Here is a 20,059-nt window from a genome sequence, read left to right as displayed (position 1 = left end):
AACACCCGTTTTTCTATTAAATAATTTATTTTGGATTTTAATCTCCTGCCTGTGTGGTTTGAGTCTGTGCTGGTGTTCTCCGGTCACAGTGTTTTCCAATAAGGCTGGAGGTAGGTTACCATGCAGTTGCACTCTGTTGATAAAAGTTGTTAAATCCATTACTTGCAATTTGAATATGACCAAACTGTTGTATGCTGTTCTATTCTTCCTGTGTGAATCCTGCAGAGATTTGATTTCACTAACTAAAGTTATTAACGATCCCGGTTACAAATTTGAATTTATTTGCCTGATTAATTGTTTAATTCAAGTCAGCGATGGACCAGTTTATGCTTTTAGTTTATCACATTACTATGTTATTCAGGCCTCGCAGGCGCCCAGCACACACAACTCATGGTTTTCAGTATTTCTGTATTTCATTCGGTTGAAACTAAAGAACCAGAGATCCAGTCTTCCGTCTCATCATTTCACAACAGAACATAACACAGACAAAAACAGGTGTAACACACGCACACACGGGTTACAGTAGCACCAAAAATAATATCATTTCCCTCCACTATATAAGGAGGCAGAAATCTGAGAGATAAAATATCCTAAAGCTGAAGAACATTTATTTATTTGTGTTAAAGGATCCAAAGGTTTCACCATCAGCTTTTTTGAGTAAAACTATTTTAAAACTTCCCACAAGATCTTTTGTGTATTTTGCAGAGTAACTGGTGTAGTTTTGTGGAAAAAGATGTCTCCTGAAATGTTCAGCGCTGAGAACCACAAACGGTTTCTTTTTGGCCTCCGCCTTGAGATAAAAGCAAAAATGTCCCGACCCTTGTCACAAACATATGACACCAGAATTATCTATGGCTATACAAGTAAAAGTAAAAAAAAAATGACCTTGTACGCATTTATCCGAGCAAATGTAATCCATCAAACATCTTTTAAATGCGAAATGAAAGTCCTGTGATACTTCTGGCACTTGTGGCATTTGTATGGTTTCTCCAGGGAAAGGAGACAGTGAAAGGAAGGCTATTTTTATTGTGCTCATTTTAATTTTTTTTGACAATAAAATAAAGAAAGCCTCTGAGAGATCCTATGGTAGAGCTTTCTCTCTCTCTCTCGCTCTCTCTCACTCTCTCTCTTTCACTTCCTCTCTTGCTCCTGAGTCATTCACTAGAAGAATATAACACAAGCTTCCGCTGAGGATTTCCTTGCAGCATGCTCCATTGTCATTTCTCTCTGTTAGTAGGACCTCGGTTTATTTCCACTTTCTAGGCATTGTTGTTTCAAAAACACAGTTTCACTTCATCACGGTTCAAAGAATAGCAGCGCTGATTGGGGTCACTGCCGTCTGGTCGCCTTGACCATCAGCTCGTTTGTGTCTTACTCGAAGTGAGCTCTGCTACTCTCTGACACATGATAAGTTCAGGCCATTACTGTTTATAAAACATAATGAAAAAAAAGAAAAACGAACCAAAAACAGTAATTGAATACATCGCTACATTGATATTACTGTTACTAAAAGAATGCTCAAGTGAGGCTTCAGAATCAAGCAATTATAAAATTGCAGTCGGGTGAAGTATATGTTAAGAAATCAGAATTATTTTTTTTTCAATTCTCAAAGCAACACTAAAGTTAAAAAGATGAAAAAAAAAGAATGTTTTAAGGCTATTGTTTGGTTAAAGCCACAATCTGGAACGTGTAACGCAGAAACAGCCACGGCTCATCAGTTTCCTTTTAGATCAGAGTTGGATTGTTTGCTGCAGCAGCAGAGGAACCATGTCATAGCCGCTGCAGTGTCAGGGAAGAAGAAAAACATTTAAAAAAAATTAGCCTTTTTTTTTCTTTTCCAGCCACACAAATGAATGTGCTTTTTGCGGTGCTACAGACAGCTGTGATGATTTTACTCACACGCGATTATGGCTTTAACCGGGCTTAATGACTTGAGCATTCTGAACTCATTATAGCAGAGAAAAAAGTTTTTTTTTTTTTTTTTTTTTTTTTTTACAGTGTTTCCACTCAACAATAAACTTGTCATTGTTTGCCATCTCTGTTGTGTTCTCTGTAGATTTTCAGTGTCATCGTTTCAAGGTTGGAGTCAACTCTGTTTCAAATCATGTCACAAAACTGGTTAGCGTTAAATTCAAAGTGCATTGATATGAAACTCTGTTGACTCCATCCCTGGTTTACAGTCTCATTAAATGACTTGTTGTAGCACAGTTCTGTGTAAAGTATATTATCACATTTTTTTCTCCTATTTTCCACCTCCGGTGTTTAAATCCTGCAGATATTTCAGATATACACAAAGTCTCTGTTCACCACATAAGTGATACTAATCACATTTTACCATAACACTTCATATATTTAAAAAAAAGAAACAACCAACTGCCAGTACTTAAATAGAACCTCTTTAGCAACTGCTTTGGGCTTCCAGGACAAACTGGTCAACTGTCTGCACCAATTTGGTCACATTTGATTCTATAGGAAGCCGATCGCTTCTTATTGATCTCCCAATTCTTGATCTTACAATTGGCCATCTCAAAGAGAGTTTTCTCTCAGACAATGGGCACAAAGACTGAATGCAGCTCGTTCATCAGAATCCAGCTGCTGAACAGTATTAACTTCTCGAAGAATACATTCATCTGTGTGTTGGTTGCGAGTGCATGAGTACACTTGAAGTTGCATGTATGCATGTGCTAGAGTCGTTAACTGTGAGGATGATGGTGGGTCAACAGTTGGGTCCTGGCTTTGAGAGGGCGGGTTGGGGAGGGGGAGGGTAAGGTGTCAATTTACTACCACAGTACTTTGGTCTTAAAAATGATTGGAGGCGGGGAAGCAGTGAGCCAATGGTGGTGGATCATTTTGTGCAAATCGTAGTTCTGTTTGGCACACTGACAAGTATTGATGTGAAGGTAAGAGGTCTGTAAATAGTAGTATTTAAAATCGTCTCACATGTGTGATTTGTCAAGTTAGCACGATGGCACCACAGTGGAACCAGAAGAATTCAAAAAAAGGTCAAACGTTAAAACCCTGGGAGATGGGATGAGGGAGGGGAAGGTGAGGGAGGCGGGGCGATGGGCTTGAGGGTTGGGATTGGGGGGGTGAATTGTCGATAAAAACACAGTGGCGCTACAGTGTATCGGGAAGGAAGCTGAGAGTTTTAGGTCTTTTTTCCTTTTTTTCTAAGAGTCGTTTTTTGATTTTGAACAGTGCAGATATGCTTTCCCTACGGGAATTGAAGACATTCATTTGAAGATTAGAATTGTTTTTCTTTTTTTTTGAAGTTCGATTTCAAAATCAAAAACGTACCATTTGTAAGTGATCCGGAAGGTAACTAACTCAGGATTCTGGTTTCTGAAAAGTCTGAAAGATTTCAAAACCCATGTTGTACAAACAAAACAGTCACCTCTGTTTGCAAATATAGAACTTCTCTCTCTCATCTGTACAACGTTCTCCTCTTTAGGAGGATGAGGGTGGGGTGTGGGCGGGATGGGGTTCACCAAGAGAAAAGGTGGGCTTGTTTCTGGCTTGGCGAGGAGCACATTCCTCTTGGTAGAAAAAGGATAACTCAAAAGTCTTGTCCATCGACTGTTTGTGTCTCTGTTGGTGTACACTTCTCAGCTGAGAGTTTCAAAACAGTCAAAAAAACACAGTCACACGATAGAGCCATGCCATATTCAAATAATAGAATATTAATGATGAGGATCATAGGAATAATAGAAGACCAGTAATGATAATAAGAATAATGAATAGTAATAACAACATATCATATTAGCAGTTTTTTTTCCCTTTTTTTTTTAAATCCTGTATATAAAAACAGTGGTGAGGAGAAGTTGATACACAGTAGGGTTCTACTATCCCCTTGGTTGATTTGGCACATTATATTCACTCTCTGATGAGAGCTACCTACTCATTCTCAGCACAGTTAAATATTACTGTAGCCCGGCGACCCATCCAGAATTTGTTGCTTTTGATGTTTTCAATCTCCGAAATCACAGAAGTTTACAAAAATAAATAAAATAAAATGTAAAAAGTCTACTCATGTGGCAGCATCGCAGGACGCGATGCAAAAACAACCTCTCTGGAAAAGCAAAGTGTTTATTATACACCGCTGCGACGAGATTGAAAGCATTCCTGGACTGTTCAGGATGGCCCGCCCAGCAACATTTAAGGTTTCTATTCTTAATGATGATTCTGTTTTTCTTCATTCAAAACTTAGTACAAATAGCTACATAAGTCTGAGCTATAACTTCCATTACATTACAAAAAGTAACTCAGTCTCTATATGTTATAATTTTTATCGTTCAGTATAATATATTAGTTTGGTCCTCCTCCGTGCTCTCAGAAGAAAAGGCTTAGTTTGTGTAAAGTATGTCCGTGTGTGTGTGTCTGTGTGTACACGTATGTGCAATCTGATTCTGTAGCTCCTGTAAGATGTGTGCATTTGTGTGTATTTACAGCTCTTTGTTGAATAAGTCACTGTGTATCAGCATGTCATGGATGCACTTTTGTTAATTTTCCATCTTCGGATGGTTTGGGGGGATCTCCACACATGGGATCAGGCCTTCTGCTGGGCGGACACACCCTTCCAGTAGTCCAGTATGTCATGGAGGTCTTCATCCTTGGCAAACTGAACTTTTCGCCTCAGCGCATGTCCGGCTGCCACGTAGCCTTCATCCTCCATAGATGCCTGCCTGTGCCTCTTGCGATGCAGTTTGAACCGCTCCCACAGCCCCAGGGTCGGAGTGCAGAGGAGCCCTTCCTCCTCCTCGTCTTCCTCGGGGCTGGAGCAGTAGCTCAGGTTGTGGTACTGTGGTGAGAGCGGGTAGTGTGGCGAAAGCTGGGAGTAGGCTAACTCCCTCTGCTTGGCCTGCCTGCTGAGAGTGAGGGGGTCTAACACCGAGGGCTTGCGGCCCCCTGGGTGGTGGTGGAGCTCCTGCAGGATCTGGGGGTGGTGCTGCAGCTCCTGGAGATGCTGCTGGGAGCCGGGGTAGGAGTGACGGTGCTCGTTATACTGGCGGATTCTCTGGGCTTCAGCTCGTAAGATGGCTGCAGCCGGGGTGACTGTGCGGATGGGCTCACCTCCCCCGCTCCCCCTTTCCCCTCGCTCTCCTGGTGAGGCTCGCTCAATGTAGCGGGACTCTGATGAGTGGTACCCTCCCTCTGAGCGGAAGGAGCGAGGGCTCCGGGCGGAGCCGGGAGAAGAGGACGTGCTGGGCCTTTTAGATGTTGGAGGAGCCTCCATACTGTGGTGTCGCTGTAATGAATGATGATAACTTCTCCCCCTCTCTTCTCTTCCTCCTCTCCCTCCTTTGTACACCGGGGAGAGGAACTCACCTCCTCGTTCCCTTTCTCCTTGCTCAGACAGAAGCACCAGCTGTGGCTCTGCTGTTGAAACAGCTCCTCCACCTGCAGAAGAGGGGGATTTGATCCCCTGTTGAAAGGAGGTAGATTCAGATTTGAGAGCATCTATACAATTGTTGATGATCTGGTTAACTTTATCTACTTCCTTGGCAATGGTAGAGATCTCTGCTACTGAGCCTTGGGGATTTGCTTGCGGTGACATCTCCCTTTCTCTCTCTCGTTCTCTCTCCCTTTCAATGTCCGACCCTCTCACCTCCATATAGTTGAGTTTAGGGGGCTTGTGGGCTGGTGTCTCTATCACCTCCTGAAGCTTGTATGGATCTATCTCACCACCCTGAGGTAGGTAGGGCATTCTGGACAGACTGTCCCCAGCACCAAGCTTCTGGGAAACGGATCCTCCACTCCCTCCCTCTATATCCCCTTCTCCGCCATACTTTAGCTCTATCAGTGTTCTCTGGATCCTGCTCATCTTCCTTTCCTTTTCCTCCATGATCCTCTTTCTCCTCAGGCAGTGGACAACAAAGCCAAGGAACACAAGCATTCCAAATAGGCATCCCAAAATTGTCATAATGTAATGGGTTGCTGATGACTGATTGGGTAATCTCTCTGTTCCGACTTGACGGCCTGTTGAGATGGTCAGACAGGTGTGGTTGAAGCGAAGGGAGTTTCGTATAGAAGCCACACAGTAGGTGTAGTCAGTGTTTGGTTTTAAGTTCTTTAGCTCAATATCTTCTCTTTTATCTTTCAAATTCTGAATATCCGTGAAGAAGCTATTGTTATAAAGCATCAGGATGTACATTTTCTTGTACGGATCGGGAATCTGAACTGTTATCACAGCGCTCGAATGTAGCACTTGCTTTACAGTCATAATGGGTTTGGCATCGGGGAAAATGGGACTCAAGCTGATCACCTCACCCCCATCAGGAGGGGTCCCGGAAGCGCAATCATCCAGTCCGCAGGGAGAGGCGAAATCTGGCGGAGGAGTTGTGGAATCAATACCATAGAAGGATGTTGCGCTACTGCTGTCATCTGTGCACACGTGACTGAGCGCATACAGAGCACTGCGTTGGTTAAGCATGCGGGGATTTTGGTTGAGAAGGTTGTATCCCGAGAATCCATGAGGGGAGTCACACACCATCCTCTCACTGGTCCTGTTGGGGAAGGCTGCAAGCCAGCGAAGGAAACCCAGCAACTCGCAAGAGCAATTGAAGGGGTTAGTGTAAAGTTCACAGGTGGTCAGCTTAGAGAGTCCAGAGAACAAACTGCCATCCAACACCTGAATCCTGGAAAAAGATCAATAAGAAAGTATAGATTTATTGGCAAGTTACCCCTTTAGATGTGTTCTTTCACATTTAATGCACCTGTTCCCTCCATTTAATAGATTTCAGCTCATGGTCAAAAACATCTTCTGCAATACAATTTTCAACAAGTCCAAAAGAGCAGTTAAGCTTATTTCATTTAGCTGTTGGTATACATTTAGGTCAACAGATCAATACCAATTACCAAAACCAATAGTAAGAACAAGACAGTTATTTCCACTGAGAAAAAAAAGAGAGAGTAGTGTAGGGATCTGCTGAGGATACGGTCACAGGAGAAAATTAGTATCATTGAATGTTCAGTAGCACATTTTTCCATCAGCAGTGCAAATAGGTGAATTTAGAAAACAAGCATAGCTAAAATGCCTGGCATTTTTATTTTTGTTTGTTCTCCAGTGTACATGTGCTGCAATTATTACAATTACAATTTCACCATCTATATATATCAACAATGATCAGGCATAACATTATGAGCACTGACAAGTGACATTTGAAATGAATAACACTGATTATCTCTTCATCATGGCACCTGTTAGTGGGTGGGGTATATTAGGGAGCAAGTGAAGATTTTGTCCTCACATTTACTGTGTAGGAAAAATGGGCAAGCATAAAGATTTGAGTGAGTTTGACAAGGGCTAAATTGTGAAAACAGCTTTTGTGGGGTGTTCCCACTCTGCAGTGGTCAGTATCTTATCAAAAAGTTGTCCAAGGAAGGAAGAGTGGTGAACCAGCCACAAGGTCATGGGGAGCCAAGGCTCACTGTTGCATGTGGGGAGCAAAGGCTTGTCTGTGTGGTCTGATCCATCAGTTACTGAAACCAAAGTGTCTGAAAAAAGTTAACGCTAGTTCTGATAGAAAGCTATCAGAATACCTAGTGCATAATAATGGGGCTGCCCATGCTGACCCCTGTCCACCGCCCAAAGCACCAACAATGGACACGTGTGAGAGATGCACTATGGGAAGAAGGCAAGCTGACAGACGCAGTGTGATGCTATGTTGGAAAAACTTGGGTCCTGCTATCCCTGTGGATATTTTGTTTTGACATGTACCACCTACCTAAGCACTGTTGGAGACCATCTACATGGACATGGTATTCCCTAATGACTGGAGCCACTTTTAGCATGCACCCTGCCACAAAGCAAATATGATTCAGCAATGATTTGCACATCAACAAGTTTGAGGTGTTAACCTGGCCTCCAAACTCCTCAGATTTCACTATAATCAAGCATCTGTGGGTTGTGCTAGACAAACAAGTCCGGTCCATGGTTGCACCACATTGCAACTTAAGGGACCTAAAGTATCTGTTGCTCACTTCCAGATACCACAGCTTCAGGGGTCTAGAGGAGTCTGTGCCTCGATGGGTTATGGCTGTTTTGGTGGCAAAAGGGGCACCAAAACAAGAGTCACGATGTTATGCCTGATTGGTGTACATATATTATGGCTGAAAAAGCAGCAATTTCCAACATTTAAGCAGTTTCACCTAGTAAGCATGATTTTGTAGTAGTTTTTACTTAAATGGTTTATTGACATTAACAATTAATTTTTTCTTCACTACCTCATTATTAGGTCCCTCATCAGATGCACATAGTCAGGTCAATACCTGTTCATGGAGAGGTCTATATTCTCTATATTCGGACATTCCCAGAAGGTGTTGGGCGTAACAGTCTCAATGAGGTTGGCTTGCAGGTAAAGGTACTGCAGCTTGCCCAGGCCTCGCAACATGCCCTCTGTCAGGTTCCTCAACTTGTTAAAGCCCATCTGGAGAACCTGGGGAGGCAAAGACAAGTGGGATTAGTCTAATCTCTGAAGACCTAGCCTGTGCCAGGCATCACTCACCACAAGCTGGAAACATACGGAACAAACAGATGACGGTTCAAACAATTCGTGTTTGACACGGTGATCTAAGCCTGTGTGCTGCGCTGAATTTACTGAGATCTTTCTTGTTCACATTTTACCTCCTGGCTTAGCTCCAGCAGCCGGATAGATGTGTAAGCATGCCAGCTCATTATGGATGTGTTGAGATCGGTTTGGTGAAACACTTTGCTTGAATATTCCTGGAAGCCATAATGAGCGGGTGTTGTCATTCTCGTGTCTGTGTCCATCTGTGCATATATCGAAGGAAGAATTTCGATCTCTTTAGGCCCCTGTTTTGGTTTACATATTATTCTAAATAAACAGTTTAAAATTGTAATATATGATAAATACAGTTTGAATAAGTCTATGTTTATTGTAGAAATCTATAAGAATAAGTAAAGAAATGGTATGCATAGTTTGATTCTAAACTATTTGTCTCTGTGCACTCCTCAGGACTGTTTTATTGTGATTACTTTCACATAAGATTGACAATTTCACCATATAAATGAAACATTAACCTCTATGTCAAAACAACCCAAGTTTCATATCAACAATCATCACTAGTGTAATGTGAGGGTTCGTCATAAGCTACTAAATCTCTGAGCTGTTATAAACATCAAGTTGACACAGATAACTTTCTCAACTTGAGTCCTGGCTTACATTAACACAACAACTTCCTTGTTGAGACTCCCCATGTGACTTCATTAACCAATGAGAAGCCAGGAAATCCTAGCTTTAGGTGAATGCGGGAAAATCAACTAGGCAGATTCAACACATGTTTATAATTCCTTTGAAACGTCCAGACATGTAAACAATAAATATAAAAGGAACTGTGTATATAATTAGCTCTGTAAACAACATAAACACATCTCTTCATTTTAAACAAATATCAATTTTCTTCTACACTTTACACTAGCATTGAACCAAACAGCAGCTTTTAGTGGAAATGTATGCAGAAAGCAACCAACCATTTGCATGCAGACCTGAGTAAGTTCAAAAGTTACTATTTTGACAGGAAGAGATCTTTTTACTAAGCCTCCCTTCTTCTAAGTTTAACTGGGTAAATTATCAAGAAGAATCTATTCAGCTAACAACAGGATGGCCTGCTGTAAACACAAAGATGAGCCATGAAACTTTTTTCTCATAGATTCCATGTTATTGAACCTCTGTTATATTCCAAACCTCTGTCCATATTTTTTCCTATGTATCTATTTTTTTCTGCTCCCTCTCTTTCCCCTCATCCTCAGCCAGTCAAAGGGAGAGGGAGGTTTTTTTTCTTCCCACTGTTGCCAAACGGTTGTTTACAATGCATGGTTTAACTGTTTGAGTTTTCTCTGTATTATTGTAGGAGCTTTACTGTATGATATAAAACACCTCAAGGTGACGGTTCTTGAGATTTGGTATTCATTGAAATTATTTCTTTACCTTGAGATATTCCGTTGCTGTTAGCACCGTCTGACTACTTTTGCAGCATTTTGCTAAATCTGAGCAGACAGTATAGCCCTGGACACTTCAGAATTCATAGTACTTCTATCAGCAGTCACATCATCAATAAAGACTAGTGAACGGTTCCAAGAGCAGCCATAGCTGCACATTCCATAACATTACCTCCACCATGTTTCGCAGATGTGCTATGCTGTGGATCAGGAGCTGTTCCTAACAATGCCTTGTTGTAGACACTCTGCATTTCCATTCATGAAGGCATCTCTGCATTGTAGACTTCACGAGTGATGCACCAACCTCCCTGAGAGTGTTTTTGAATTGGTTAGATGTGTGAAGTTCTTTTTCTTAACCAAGGAAAGAATTTACGATGTTCTCCTTTGGTTGTCTTCTGTGGTTTTTGAGGCTTTTTGGCATGGTTGAACTGCATTCATTATTTGTTAGAAAGTACCAGATTTGGTCACTCCCAAAGTTTTTGTGGCCTCACTGACAGGCCTGCTTATCTTTAATGTCCCTTAGAATAACAAAGAACCTGGCCTCAAGTGGCCATGAAACTGCTTGTCAGTCAACTGTCCATTCAAAACCTGTCCCATTGTCCAAATACTTATGGATTAGTCCTCTGGTGCACTGTGGAATTAAACAGCAGTTTAATGTTGGATATGCACTCTCATATGCACAAACACTTTGTTTACATTGAGACTGATGGATTGCATTTAGTTACTGTGTATACTGTAAAATTATGGAGCACTTTTTACATTATCCAAATACATCCAAACAGTTTGAAGAGTGCATTTCATGTACCCAAATAATACTGTAATTTTCCACTGCTGTATGCATGAGCATTGATGAATGTGCACCTATATGGAAAAACCTATGAATGCATATTGTGTCAGGACGCACCTGCAGATTAAATTGTGCTGAAAACGCTCCATCTTCCACGTAACTGATATCGTTCTTGGTCAGGTTCAGATAGGTGAGGTTGCTGAAGCGACTCAGTGAAGAATAATGGACCGCCCGTATCTTGTTCTCGTTCAGCCTCAGATCCACAATAGTGCTGTGGAGAGATGTGTGAGATCTCTCAGCATCCAGCAACTCGGGAAAATACTGTGGAAATAAGTTTCATTGTAGGTTTTCGTACCTGTTAATGTGGGAGGGGATGGCCTCGTAGGGAGGCTGGTTCATACTGCAGATAGCCAGCCACACGAAGCCTTTCTCCCCTTCAATAAGCCAGCAGTCCGCCTTAACCACCGGCAGCCGCATCATTGAAAGCAGTGCAAGGAAACAGAAGAAGGAGCTGGCTGTAGACAAGACCACTGACGAAGACCCTCCAGTCGTGTTATGTCGCTGCCGTCCCTGTTCAGTGTTCTGGGCCATTTGGGATGTCATTGCAGTATCCGCTGGAGAAAGCCGACCAGAGTTGCTCGCCATCTAACATTTATTCTTGTAGACTGGAGCCATTGGGAAGGGAGGCTGGGTGTGTTTTTTAACGGTTATATTTTCATGAACAGGGATTTGCTTTTCTTGAGAATTGTGACTGTTTTACGAGCGGCAAATGTGCCAAACCGAGGAATTGCTAAAAGCTTGAAGAAATAGAGTGCATGAATGGGATGTAACACTTCATTGGCAGTATGTGTGTCTAGGTAAACTGTATAAGTCGATTAATTAGCGGGGTCACATTTGATTTATGTATGATTTGGCAAGTGGAAGTCGTCCTAGTGCCAGATTGGCTGGTATTCATGTCTTCTGTGGCCATCTGCACCTCTGATTGGACAAGCACCTCTTTTCTTTCTTCCTCATTGCGTGCTGCTCTGTACTTGGTGTGAGAACCGGTCCCTGGAGGGAAAAGGAGAGAGAGAGAGAGATGGGAGGAGGGCGTAAGAACGGAATTGCCAGTAAAACACAGTGGTTTGCTTGTGAGCTGCAACAAACACAACCCTGTTACCAGCACGATGAGATAAAGGTGCTTATTTTTTTTCTTATATAACAGTCTGACGTGTGCACATGCATACTCAAATTTAGGCATGCGTACACACACAATTTTTATATACAGTGACATTTCTTGACAAGTCCAATTAGTGTACACACTGGCGCAGATACACAATAAGCACCTGCAGATCTGAAAAATACACACAGCTTGCTGCTGCTGCGAAAAACAACACAAACAGACACACACACACACGCATATACACACACACACACGCACACACATGTTTTCTGCAGTTCCATTAGCCTCTGGGCCTTGATGGCCAGGGCTAAGAATGGCCATGGCTCTGATACTGTATCTAATTAATTAATCTGCTCTAAATAAAACACTTCCTGGGAAAAACAGCTGACGTATGACGGAATAGGAGAGACAGGGAGGCAGGAAAGTGAAAGAGGCTCTCACAGGGCTGTGCAGAGCAGGAGGAAGAAAAAGTGGGTGCAAGGGAGCTGCAAGGAAAGATGCTTGGGGGAGGGGGAGAGAGATGGTGAGATGGAGAAGAGGTTGAGGTAGAAGGAGGAATAAAGCAGTCGGTGGTGAAAGAGACAGCGGTTCTGTGGGGAAAAAGAGGAGGCTGAGAGGGGAAAAAAGGGATGTGGTGGGACTCTGTTCAGGGAAATTGCGAGAATAGTGGCTCCCTCTTCTCTTTTCTGAGCCTTTTTCTCTCAGCTGCGAGAGCAACAAACAGGAAGTGACATCACCGAGGTGAAGGAGAAGGAGTAGGAAGGAGCAAAAGGTCGGGCCTTCCTGCCAAGCATCTCCTGGCTGCTGTTGACACATTATTGATTACGGCGAAGCAGAGAGGTGCTGATGTGTCACCTCTGATCTGAGGAGGAGGGTAAATGAGAGCGGCGTACTTGTGGGGAATAGGATACAGTTCCCCTCGACTTTTTGTGTCCTTTTAGAGAGCTTTCTTCTGGAAACATTCACATATAGCTTGTTAGTAATGCATTCACATAATGAGTAATGGCAATGACATTTTTCACTTTTAATGACACATGGGTTTGTGTTGATACCCTCCATGTTCCCTCTCATAGCTCATCAGTCATCTGGCCTTGGTCAAGTAGGTAGCACTAAACCTGCAGTGGTTTGGAGCTTGTTGGAAATTGTGTTAAATGGAGATAAAAAACTAAACAAAACAATAGGAGTAATCTTTCACGCACAACCATCATGTCTAGACAAAGATATTGAATGGCACAAGCAATTGTAAGGCACAACTGCGCTGGTTAAGTTTTCTTTGTCATTTGATTTATCACAAATGCTATGTGTTTTTCAGTGAGGGGGTTTTGAACTTCTAGACTTGCAGGGATTGATGTGCCTCTGTTGTACGGCTTTAACTTCTCCAGTATGCAGTTTGTCCCTTTTCCTCTTTGTCCTCTCTCCCCTCTGTACCTTTTCTCATGCATGTCTGACTCCAGAGCTGCATGTTTCTGATGCACGGTGACTGTCCCCACCAACCTGCTGAGTGTTTACTGTTATATTGTTTGTGATTTGTTGCTCCTCTTTTCTCTCTTTGCTTTCCCCTCACCCCAACCGGCTGAGGCAGATGGCCGCCCTCCCCGAGCTCGGTTTACGTCGGCGGTTTCTTCCTGTCAAAACAGAGTCCGACCGCCTGCCGTTACAATGTAAAGTTCCCCGCAATAATCGCTGTTGTGAATTGGCACTTTAGAAATAGAAATGAATTGAGGGGAAAAACCCCCCGGAAGCCTTCTTCATAAATGTGACTAATGTACGCTGGCGTGCATGAGTGTTTACTGGTGTGTAGCCATATGCATGGGCTTTCCCACCCAGTCAGCATAATCTATAATTGATGGTGAGACTTCCTCCCACGTTGCATGAGACAAACTACCTAGATGGGACACGAGAGAAAGTGTAGGAACTGCTGCCAGCAACACACACACCGACAGGAGATGTCCATTTTGCTGACCAGTGGATAAACTCGAGTAAACAAACTGTTGAGAGGGAACAACATGGTGGTGTAGCAGGGGTGCAGAACACTGTGTGTGTGTGTGTGTGGGGGGGGTGTTAGCTAAGACGCTGATTTCCACCTGACCTCTTTCTTTTCATACTGAGGCAAGTACAAGGGTCCAGGAGACAGAACAAGAGTGCAGGTTACCAGAAAGAGAGATCCAGTAGCAGTTACTGGCTTTCACTTGACCTTCTTTTGTAGTAAATACACTTGTAGTAGCTAACGTGATATGCACAGAAGGAACTGTTAAGAGCCTGTCGGCCTCTTTTCCATTTTGCATCATTCATCGCATTCCCCGACCTCGCCCGCACTCTCCGCGTGTACGCACGCTCGACGTTGCCTCAGCTGTCGAGAACAGGCATGTGGAATATTTCAGCACTCAGCATTGTGACCGCCTCACTTTTCAGTCATGTCACACTCAAAGATTTATAGCGTACAAACCGTCATCCCGAGAAAGACTGAGACTCTAACCTTGCTTTGACCACGGTGGTGTCATGGCTGCTGTACTTTAAGGTACTGTTGTGTAGATGTGCATGTTCTCTGAAACTCTGGAAAAACAAGCCACCCGGGGAAAGATTCATATAGCTGTGTGTGCACAAAAGCAGAAAAATGCATACGCTGTCTTCTTGAGAAATTTAGAAAGCCACATGTATGCGCTGTCCTCTTTTAAAAACACAAATCTCAGTCACTGTGAGATTTTACGCACATGGCCGAGCCAACTCTTTGCGCACATCTTTAGCCACGAGTGGACACAGATGCTTTCTTATTGCATCAGTTCCATATAAAATTGCTGTTTGCAACTCAGGTTAATGAAGAAGTGCAATTTACTTTGGGGAGGATGTGGAAAAAGTGGAGAAAGCAAAATGTGGCTTTGATTGTTTTTGGAATTAAAAAGAAAAGAAAAACAGAACAGGGATAAAAAGAGCAAAAGACCCTGGCAAAAAACAAAATGTTAGACTACAAACAAAAGGAAAAATAGAGAAAGCAGACCATTACACATGGTCACAGCTATTTATAGCATCAGTGATGACAGACCATCGTAAAAGCACTGGCTGTTTTCCTCCATGCTAGTTATTTCTCACCTTATTTTTCATCTCTAGGCTATCGGACTTGGCCTTCTCTAGGAGCATTTTTGCAGATAATTTTTACATTATAAAAAACACTTTGCATTCGGGGAAAGTCATATTATATGCATGTTTCTTTGTACATACACAGTTTATGCACACAACCTCTATAAACCCCCCTAAAACTGGTCTTTGTTACACCTTCCTCACATGATTATCAGATTATTGAATCTCACTGATTTTCACCATGATTTTTATATTGTGTCTTTGTAATCTGGAGACATAATTCTGACTGAATCTCCCCTTTAGACCCTCTTGAGCACTGGAGCACTCTCCTTTGAAAGTCACTCGTTTTTTTAATTTACTCTTGTTTCCATTACAGATTCTATTACTCTCCCTTTTCATCATGTTTTTTTTTCTTTTTTTGGTCAGGCATAGCCACAGTCTCCTTCCTTTTTTGAGCGTTCGTTTTCCTGGGAGATTTTTAGTATCCAGACAGAATTGCATAATAAAAGCGAGGATTGTAGTTAGCCAATCTAAATGCAGACTGCATCATTATTCTTATTTTACCTGTTACTCTGTGCAGTAAAAAATAAGTGCTTCATCTTTAACAAGGCAATAAATGTACAGTCCAGTTTCCTTTGATTTAATGAATCTAAATAAACCTCAAATCACAAACATCCATCATCATGCGCTCATTTGCAAGAAAGGAGCTTGTGTAAAACAGCAGCAAGTGGCCCGTGAAACAATAATAAACTATTTTCAATCAAAACACATATTAAAACATTTTAAACTATCAACAAAATGTTTAGTAGCGCCTTTATTGTATTTCTGATTTTCGCTCTTCTTCTCACTCCCTGCATCAGCGCTACCCCAAACATGTGAGCAAGATCCACAGCATGACTAAGAGAGTCAAGCAGAGAAAGTAGATTGCAGATGATGTATCCTGTTTACAAAGCTAAAGGCTGTTCTTTCTATCTCTGCTGAGAAAGCTACAGAGTTGCAGTCCTGTTCGTTTGATATTTTACACATTTCAGAGACACCTGGTTTAAGGTTAGGCCCTAAGGCTAAGGAGAAAGAAGCAAGTTTTCTGGTGCAGATCCCTGAAGGGTTTATTTTATATGCTCTCATTTAAATGGATCAGGTATATTTAGTCGGTGTTTGTCAGTTGCATATAGAGAGGTTCACGTTAAAGGAAAATCCTGAACCCTTGACTCCTGAAAGGTATCCATTAAGTCTCTTGTGCTGTAATGGGCATTTTGTCCCCCTATAGGGAAGGGTTGCATCTCATCAATGCAGTATTGTCCTGAGTGATCACCTTTAACCCTGATGGGAGTGGTCTCTCAATCCAAAGGCCACAAGGAGTCACCAAGTGAAAATAACTGTGCTCATTTACTGTGAATCTTCAAGTTACCAGATGGAAAAGTCTGCGCTGACAGGTTGTACAGCTCTCTGCTCCACGGTCATGAAAGTACCAAGTGAGGGAATATATATTTTATTTTATTCCAGGTTTCTAGTAGCACTCAGTTTTCTTTTCCTTTGGGTGATAACTTTATTTTATCATGCAAACACTCACCTGTTTATTCCTGCAATTACCTAGTCACACAATGCACCAGCAGTACTAAGCATAAAATCCAGCACACACAAGTTACAGTTAATGTCCACATCAAACATCAGAATCAAGAAAAAAAAGTGGTCTCCGTCGCTGCGGCCGTGATGTGAGTGTTGATGCCAGATGGGTGGGTTTGAGTATTTCTCAGACTGCTGATCTCCTGAGATTTTCACAACATGAAAGTATGGCTGACGAATCTGCAGAAACCACGCGATCCAATCATGTCAGCATGGACCAGCATTTCAAAGGGATGTTTCCAACATCTTGTAGAATCTATGACATAAAACATTTAGGCTGTTTTGACAGCAGATGGGGCTGGTCGATGTAATGACGGTTTTCATAATAAAGTGCTTGGCGTTCCTACTTTTGGATAAACTGGAAGTTTGATTAAAAACCTGCATGATCATTAAAAAAGATCAGCTGTTTTTACCGCTGCAAAAAAATTGTGTAAATGTTCTTACTAGTAGAACTGAATTCTCAATTTTTTAACATCTTCTACATCATTTTTCACTTTTTTCCCCCCATGTGACCGATGAGCAACAGTTAGGAGATGGGTCGCACTCCTGGGCAGGCTGTGAATGAGGCTAAAATATGAGCGCATTAATAACAGGGATACTGTCATATACCCACATACATAAGGAGATGTAAATCCCCATTTCAGTGTTTAGTGGGGCATCTCACACTCATGCCAGTGCTTTCATTACTATTCAAAAGCAATGTGGAAAGCAGCAGCGGCACAAAGCGGCTGGAAGCCATGAACAGAAAAATGATGAAGAAGGTGAGGCAGAATGAGGAAGACAAATGACCTATATTGCCCATATACCTGTATATGTATGTGTGTGTATGTGTGCATTTACTGTGAAGTCGTACTATATTTAAATGTAAGTAGAAGTCCTGTCAGAATAAGTTTCACTGGTATGCCTGTAATAATAGCATAATAATAGCATATTAATGCAATGGTTTCATCTGGAGTTTAAAATTGTATACCTCATTTTTTTCAGAATAGTTTTTTTCTATAACAAATAGTGGAATCTGGTCATCTCCACCCTGAAACTCATCAGACTCCCTGATGCATGCGTTTATTGCAGCAGTACTTCTCACTGATAAGAACCTCACTGTTAACTGTTGCTGTGTTACGGCTTATGCAAACCTAACATTTCCACCTGACTCTACTTTACTTTAAAAGCTTTCAATGAGATGACATGGTGGAGTTTTTTTGTGAACCACCGACTGTACATCTGTGCTTGGGTTTCCTCATAAACTGTAAGAGATGAACATGTTTGCCTTGACATCAGTCTGTGCTTTTTGGATGCCTCTTTTGAGACTTTGAGTGTGGATGTTGCTGTCTTGTATTGTTAACTTAGTCCACAATTAGCTTCACTTACGATTGAAAGCCACATGTGCACATCTGCAAATTAGCAATTACACATTAGGCCAGGTGTAAGCACTTAATTTTCCCAACAGGTCAAATGAGAAACTGGGACTGCTGTGGAGGGTCACACCAACAGGTTTATGAGGAGATAACATTTCTGCTTATTGGTGCAGCCCTCCACAACAGTCCCAGTGCAAAGGTCCACATGTGGGGTTCAATCATAAATGAGGCTAACAGCTAACTAAGCTAGCTGTAAAATAATTTTTCCCATGCATTATGTCAAAAAATACATCCGCTCTGAAATGTCTTAAAATAAAGTCATACCCCCTAGGTGTTCAAAAACATCTCTGCTTCCCACAGAGTACAACTGCAAAAGTGTCAGTAAAAAAAAGAACCCACCCCTTTAAAGTAAAGTCACAGTGTAAAGTACAAAACGCCGATGCAAGAGAAGCTGTGGAGAGTTACTACAGTGACATAGCTTCCTCACATCTTTCAGTGACTCAACAGACACAGAACCAAAGTAACACTGGAACTGACATTAAGAAACCATTATAGCTAGCTTTTACTTCAGTGTAACATAAACTTACAATGGGTCCTACCAAATGAATGACAAGTATTTTAAAGTTATTGGGCTTGTTGTCTGCACCTCCTAAATGTCATTCACGCAGTCTTATGAAAGAACGATGGCCCAGAAGGTTAGCTTAGCTTAAATTCTGAATCCAAAAATACTTAATAGCCAAAAAAGGGTTTCATCCTCTGGAATAGTATTAAAAATAGCTACTAATTGCTTAAGTTAGTATTCTCTTACACAAACAATCTGAAGAATTTCAGTTCAACTTTGTTTTCTGGGTGTGGTGTTTAGCACTGTCACATCAGAGCAGCTCGGTCCTGGGTTTGAGTCCGCCAGCTGACCGGGACCTTCCTGTGAGGAGTTTGTTCTCCCTGTGCCTGTGCGGGTCATCACTGCAAACTCCAGCTTCCTCCCACACCCCAAAGACAAGCATGTCAGGTTAACTGATGATCCTAAATTGGCTATAGGTGTAAATAGGTGTAAATGGTTATCAGTCTCTCGGTGGGCCCCTGAATTAGAGTTTTCGCCTTGTACTTGATTTGTCTTACACCCTCTAGACGTTCTACAAATACTGTCACATGCAGCTTCTCCTAATGCTGTATGTTGATTTGCAAGGCTATTTTGGGATTGCTCTCAAATTATTTGGGTATTTATGTAACCAACACAAATATATGGACGTTAGCAGTGTACAGTTTTTCCCTTTGTAGCTTCAAGCCCTGACAGAGATGTTCTAGACAGTCTTTATGATGCTTTGAGTTCATCGTGTAAATTTGTCTGCTTAAAGGCTCGAAAATTCAGAAACTCATTTCTCTGGCAGAGTTCAAAGCATTCATTGCAGCTGTGTGAGATGAATCCTTGGGAGTTGTCATTGCTTTGAATAAGTTTTTTTTCCTCTTTTTTCTTTTTTGGGGGGGATGCTAGGCCTGTGTCTCTCTGTCGGTCTGCCTGTCTGTCCCCAGAACTTTTTACGCTGTATTATTTATCTAAGACCTCTATCTACAAAATATAGCTCTCTTATTGGTGAGGACTCCCTTGCAGATTTTGGATCCCAAAAGGTGCAATCTGGTTAAATATAGATTTAGCGTTAAAATGGAGCGTAAGTGAATTCCTCTTTCCTGTGTTTTGATTATGTACGATGCTTATTGATTTCCCAGGACATGGAGATGTCAAACGGTGGACAAGCTTGTGAAGAATTCATCTTTTCTCAGTATCTTGGGACCTCACAACAAACCGTATCACACAGTCAGCTCTGGGCAGTACAAAAGTCCTCACACACACACACACACACACACACACAGACTTTGCACAAATGGTACACAAGATTTGTGCAATCGATGAAAGTGAGTCATCTGGATTAGGTTAGATTACAGAGCAAGAAAAGGCGAAGAGGAATGGAGAACGAGAGAGAAAGAGAAGAAAGGAGGCACGGGAGTTAAAGGAAGTCAGATCAAAACGCGCCACGCTCTGAGGCAAGTTCTACTACATCTCTCACAACCGGGAGGCGCAGCGCGAGTGTGCGTCTGCCTGT

At 42.1% G+C, this 20,059-nt stretch overlaps 1 protein-coding gene across 2 annotated transcripts in view; it reads right to left on the bottom strand.

The window, feature by feature from the left end:
• Positions 1–680: 680 nt before the first annotated feature.
• The window catches only part of LOC134628999 (protein ELFN1-like), a 125,742-nt gene continuing 106,363 nt past the window's right edge, over positions 681–20,059 (bottom strand). For both annotated transcript variants that reach the window (XM_063475873.1, XM_063475872.1), the window contains 4 exons: positions 11,101–11,795; positions 10,863–11,016; positions 8,269–8,435; positions 681–6,635 (listed from right to left, as the gene is read on the bottom strand). In XM_063475873.1, coding sequence (XP_063331943.1) covers positions 4,547–6,635; positions 8,269–8,435; positions 10,863–11,016; positions 11,101–11,390 — 2,700 coding nt within the window. In that variant the 5' untranslated portion in view covers positions 11,391–11,795 and the 3' untranslated portion in view covers positions 681–4,546. The remainder of the gene's footprint in view (positions 6,636–8,268; positions 8,436–10,862; positions 11,017–11,100; positions 11,796–20,059) is intronic.

This window comes from Pelmatolapia mariae, linkage group LG6, assembly GCF_036321145.2.
Source record: "Pelmatolapia mariae isolate MD_Pm_ZW linkage group LG6, Pm_UMD_F_2, whole genome shotgun sequence".
Classification (NCBI taxonomy): domain Eukaryota; kingdom Metazoa; phylum Chordata; class Actinopteri; order Cichliformes; family Cichlidae; genus Pelmatolapia; species Pelmatolapia mariae.
This window is presented reverse-complemented; position numbering and strand designations above follow the sequence as displayed.